Source organism: Trichechus manatus, unplaced genomic scaffold (genome assembly GCF_000243295.1).
Source record: "Trichechus manatus latirostris isolate Lorelei unplaced genomic scaffold, TriManLat1.0 scaffold00011, whole genome shotgun sequence".
Taxonomy (NCBI): Eukaryota; Metazoa; Chordata; class Mammalia; order Sirenia; family Trichechidae; genus Trichechus; species Trichechus manatus.
The window spans coordinates 7272663-7277234 of record NW_004443947.1 but is presented as its reverse complement, the minus strand read 5'-3'; the positions used below and the strand labels follow the sequence as shown (position 1 = coordinate 7277234).

The 4572-nt window shown below is 46.3% G+C and overlaps 1 protein-coding gene across 1 annotated transcript in view; it reads right to left on the bottom strand.

Moving 5' to 3' along the window:
• Positions 1 to 4572, bottom strand: part of SH3PXD2B (SH3 and PX domains 2B) — an 86894-nt gene that overhangs the window by 47858 nt on the left and 34464 nt on the right. The window contains exon 4 of the mRNA XM_012560103.1: positions 1100 to 1191. Coding sequence (XP_012415557.1) covers positions 1100 to 1191 — 92 coding nt within the window. The remainder of the gene's footprint in view (positions 1 to 1099; positions 1192 to 4572) is intronic.

The following is a 4572-nucleotide window of genomic DNA, read 5'->3' as shown; positions in this document are numbered from 1 at the left end:
AATTATGTTCTACATCCTTCTCCAGCTCTGTCCAGAACCCTCTGTTGTGATCCTGGTCAGAGCAGTCAGTGGTGGTAGCCGGGCACCATCTAGCTGTACCGGAGGGACCCTGAACTTTTGATAAGGGTGCTGAAAAAATTCAGGAAGAGTTAATCGTGATGGCTGACCAACATGATGAACACAACTAATGTCACAAAATCGTACACATGAAGATTGTTGAAACAGCAAGTATTTTGTTACCTATGTATTTACCCCAACAAAAAAAAAGTATTAAAAAAAAAAAAAGTGGTGTGTGTATGTCAGTGTTTCACGCTGGCTGGGGTGGTGGTGCCAGCAACTCCTGGAGTGTAAGTGCTGGCAGGCAGGTGGCATTTGGATTTTGTGTGGTGTTTGCATTCTGTGTGATATTTAGATTTTGTGTGCTTTGGATTCTGTGCAGTGTTTGGATTTTGCGTGGTGCTTCGATTCTGTGTGGTATTTAGATTCTGTGTGGTGTTTACAATTTGCGTGTTGTTTAGATTCTGTGTGGTGATTAGATTCTGTGCAGTGTTAGAATTTGCATGGTGTTTAGCTTCCATGCAATGTTTAGATCCTGTGTGGGTGCATGTGTGGCTGGAACTGTTGGAACATGCACTGACAGGCATCTGTCCGTCCGCTGCAGGAGAAATGACAGGGAGGCAGGGGCTGCAGTGGAAGTTTCAGACGAGCTTTGAAGCCCCCCACTGAACAGGATCAAATCCAGGCCCTGTCACTCATTAGCGAGGGGACCTTAAGCAAGTCTCAGCCATTCATTCATTCACATCTCCCTTCATCCATGCCTCCAGGGCTCATGGTCTACTCAGCTTCCACACAGTGACATGTGCTGCGGGGCAGTGCAGCGGTTACAGAGCAGGAATCAGCCAGGATTTCTCCACCTGCAAATAGGGAAGGTAACTGCCCACTTACAGTGACTGTAAGGCTAAATGAAAGGAGGCTCAGCATCCATGGAATCTAGTTTGATTTTGACTTTGTGTCACTCCAGCTCCTCCTGGAGCAGGCTGGATAGGCAAGAAAGAGGGCTGTGAGGGCACGCTCTGGGAACTTCCACAAACCAACTTACTCTTTGGGGGGATTCAGGTCCTCGGGTCTTGTCTCAAAGAACTGCAGCACCTCATCGCACTGAGAGATATAGGGGGGCAGCTGGATCAAGGCCTGCAGAAGAAACACACAGGTGAGTCCAAAGGAAGGAGAGGAGGGTCAAGGGTGCCATAAGCCAATGGTTCTCAAACTTGAGGGTGCATTAAAATCATCCAGAGGGTTTGTTAAAATACAGATTGCTGGGCCACACCCCTAGAGTTTCTAGTTCAGTGAGTTACGGCTGCTAACCAAAAGGTCAGCAGTTCGAATTCTCCAGCTCCTCCTTGGAAACCATCTGGGGCAGTTCTACTCTGTCCTATAGGGTCGCGATGAGTCAGAATCGACTCGACAGCAATGGGTTTTTGGTTTAGGTCTGGGTAGGGCCTGAGAATTTGCATTTCTAGTAAGTTCCCTGGTGATGCTGATGTTGCTGGTCCTGGACACACACACCCCCCCACACACGTGTAAAATGTATGTATGTACACATGTAGAATATATGTGTGTTATAGGTAAATATTTGGACAAATAATATGATTTGGAACAAAACCAGACCATATTGCATATGCTATTGGTAACTTAATGATTTCACTTAAATTATGAACTTTATGCCATGTCATTTTTTTCCTACAACATCATCTACATTGGATACTGGGAGTCTATTCCATAGATGTATCATACGCTCTTCAACTAGATGCTTACTGGTGAACACTTAGTTGTTTCCAATTTTGTGATATTATACAAAATGCTTGCGTGTATGTCTTCACTCATGAATCTGAGAGTTGTTTTAGGGTATGGGTCGAGGTGAGAGGTCCCCTCATGAGTGAGGGGCTGAAACACCAGGGATCTCCTGCTCACCAAGCCTATGTTACTTTGTCACACCTGTTCATCAGGTGAGCTGTGGGGAGACTGTAGTCTCTGCCAATGGGCCGGGTAAGGAGGCGGGTGAGGGTACAAAGAGGGACTAGATATTCATGGTGCAGGTTTATCAATGGACAGATATCCATTCAAAGGTCACTTGCTTTGTGCTCAGCACTGCACTGCTTTCTGCGCCAAATATGAGAGAAGTATGGGGTGCATCCCAATCACTAAAGAATCTAAAACTAAGACATGGCTCCATGATGAATAAACAGCCTAGTGTAACAAATATTTACTTAAGGCCCCTCTGGCCCAGGTCCTGAACCAGGCGATGGGGCTGGAGATGTGAGTGCAAGGAGTTGTTTCACACACATTTCATTACAGACACTTGTGCAGGGAGGGTGTACACGCAGACACGCGAATTTAAATAGCACAGGTGACTCGGCCAGCCATCCCCAGCCCACCAGCACATGCTCTGGGGTGAGGTGTAGCTCTGCTGTTTCTATCAGCCTCAGTTCCCTGGGGCCTCTCATATGCCTGCTCGCCACACAGAACATGAGGCTATGGTTTGAAAAGGCATGTTTTACGTTTTATACATAACTAGTCCCTAAAATCTCTCTACCTGCACCAACTGATATTGCAACACAGCAGGAGTACTGGGCTATCATGGACAAATGGAAGGAGACAGATGGAGGTCTCCAGTGTGGCACCTTCTGCAGGGCTTCCAGAGTATTTTGACCCTACATGATTTTTTAAAAATTTTTTTATCCTGGTGAAATATATATAACTTTGCCATTTCAACCATTTTTTACATGTAAAATGCAGTGACATTATTCACGTTCCCCATGTCATACAGTGCTGCTAACCGAAAGGGTGGTAGTTCGAACCCACAAGCCACTCCATAGTAGAAAGATGTGGCAGTCTGCTTCCGTAAAGGTCTACAGCCTTGGAAACCCTGTGGGGCAGTTCTGCTCTGTCCTATAGGGCTGCTGAGTCAGAATTGACTCGACAGCACACGTTGTGCAACCATCACCACTATCTGTTTCCAAATTTTTCATTACCTTTAACAGAAACTCTTTACCCCTTAAGCAATATCCCCCTATTTCCTCTCCCACCTGCCCCTGGTAACCATTAATAACCTGCAGGATTTTTGAGTCAGGGTCTGACAGTAAGCCAAATTTCCCAAGGTCTGAACTGCCCCAGATCTAAAGTGAGGGAACACAATCCAATTCAGTGACACTGATTACATTATTGAAGTTGTGCAACCATTCTCATCCTCTTTTTCTGAATTGTTTCTCCCCCATTAACATAAAATCACCATCCCCTAAGTTTCCTATCTAATCTTTCAAGTTGCTGTTGTCAATTTGATCCCATATAGTTCTTAAAAGAGCACAACGTTCAAGGCAGACATTCTTTACTAGTTAAGCTAAACTGCTGTTTGGTTTAAAGAAGACTTCAGGGTCATTGATTTTTTATTAGCCTCTACCTACCTCCTGCACTGCAACAAACTCCCAGGGACTTTCCTTTCCCAGGCCCGAGGCCGGCGCCACAGGGGAGAAGAGCAGGCATGTCCTCCCTCCACCTCCCATGTCTAACCCCCATCTCCTTCTGGTTTGGAGCAGCAAGTACTCATTCTCTTGCCCGGGATGAACCGCCGTCTGGGGGCCCCTGGGGCCTCTCTTTCCTCTGACATCCTGCAGCTCTTGCAGTTGGAACTACATAAAGAAGGAGCTGATGATAGACTGAACAATGGTGCGTCCTGGCTGCCTCGTGAGCAAATGTCTGTGGTTTCCACCAGAATGCAACCACAATGCTGTGGGTCAGCACTTGTCTTGATGGCTTCCATGGGTCCGTCTGCATCACTTCCTGTAATCCTGGTAGGGCTGGCCCATTTCAGAGATGGGGAAATGGAGGTTCTGGTGAAGTGATTAGGACTTGAGAGCACAGGACTAGAGACTAACTCCTTTACCCCAAATTCACCTTTCCTATATACCTACAGAGCTGGGGGGCCCATGATACCTGGTGTCTTAATTTCCTAATGTTGCCGTAACAGAAATATACAAGTGGGTAGCTTTAAAGAATAGAAATTTATTTTTTTCACAGTTCTGGAGGCTAAAAGTACAAATCAGGGTCTTGGCCATGTCAATTCCTTCTGTGAGCCACTCTCCTAGTTAGGTGACTACCGTCAATCCTTGGTGTTCCCTGGCGTCTATCTTCTCCCTATGTATGTCTCTGTCTTTTCTGCTTTCTTCATAACTCAGAAGTGATTACGTTTAGGACCCACCCTTCATGGGTATGATCTTATTAACACAACAAAAGAAAACCTCTCATTTCCAACCAGGCCATATTTACAGGTACAGGTGTTAAGAGTTCAACACATACTCTTGGGGGAGTACAATTCAATCCATAACACCTGGTCAAAAAGTATTTGTTAGATAAACAACGTGAGGAAAGGCCCAGGATGTGGCCACGTAGCCCTGTTTGCGGAGAGCTGGGTGGGTGGGGGGCACGAGCCCCCAGGTGGTCATCATCTCTGTCTGCAGGGGCCTTCGCCTGGGTGCTCCTTGCTGAAATAGGCAGAAGCCCCAAATGGACCAGTGA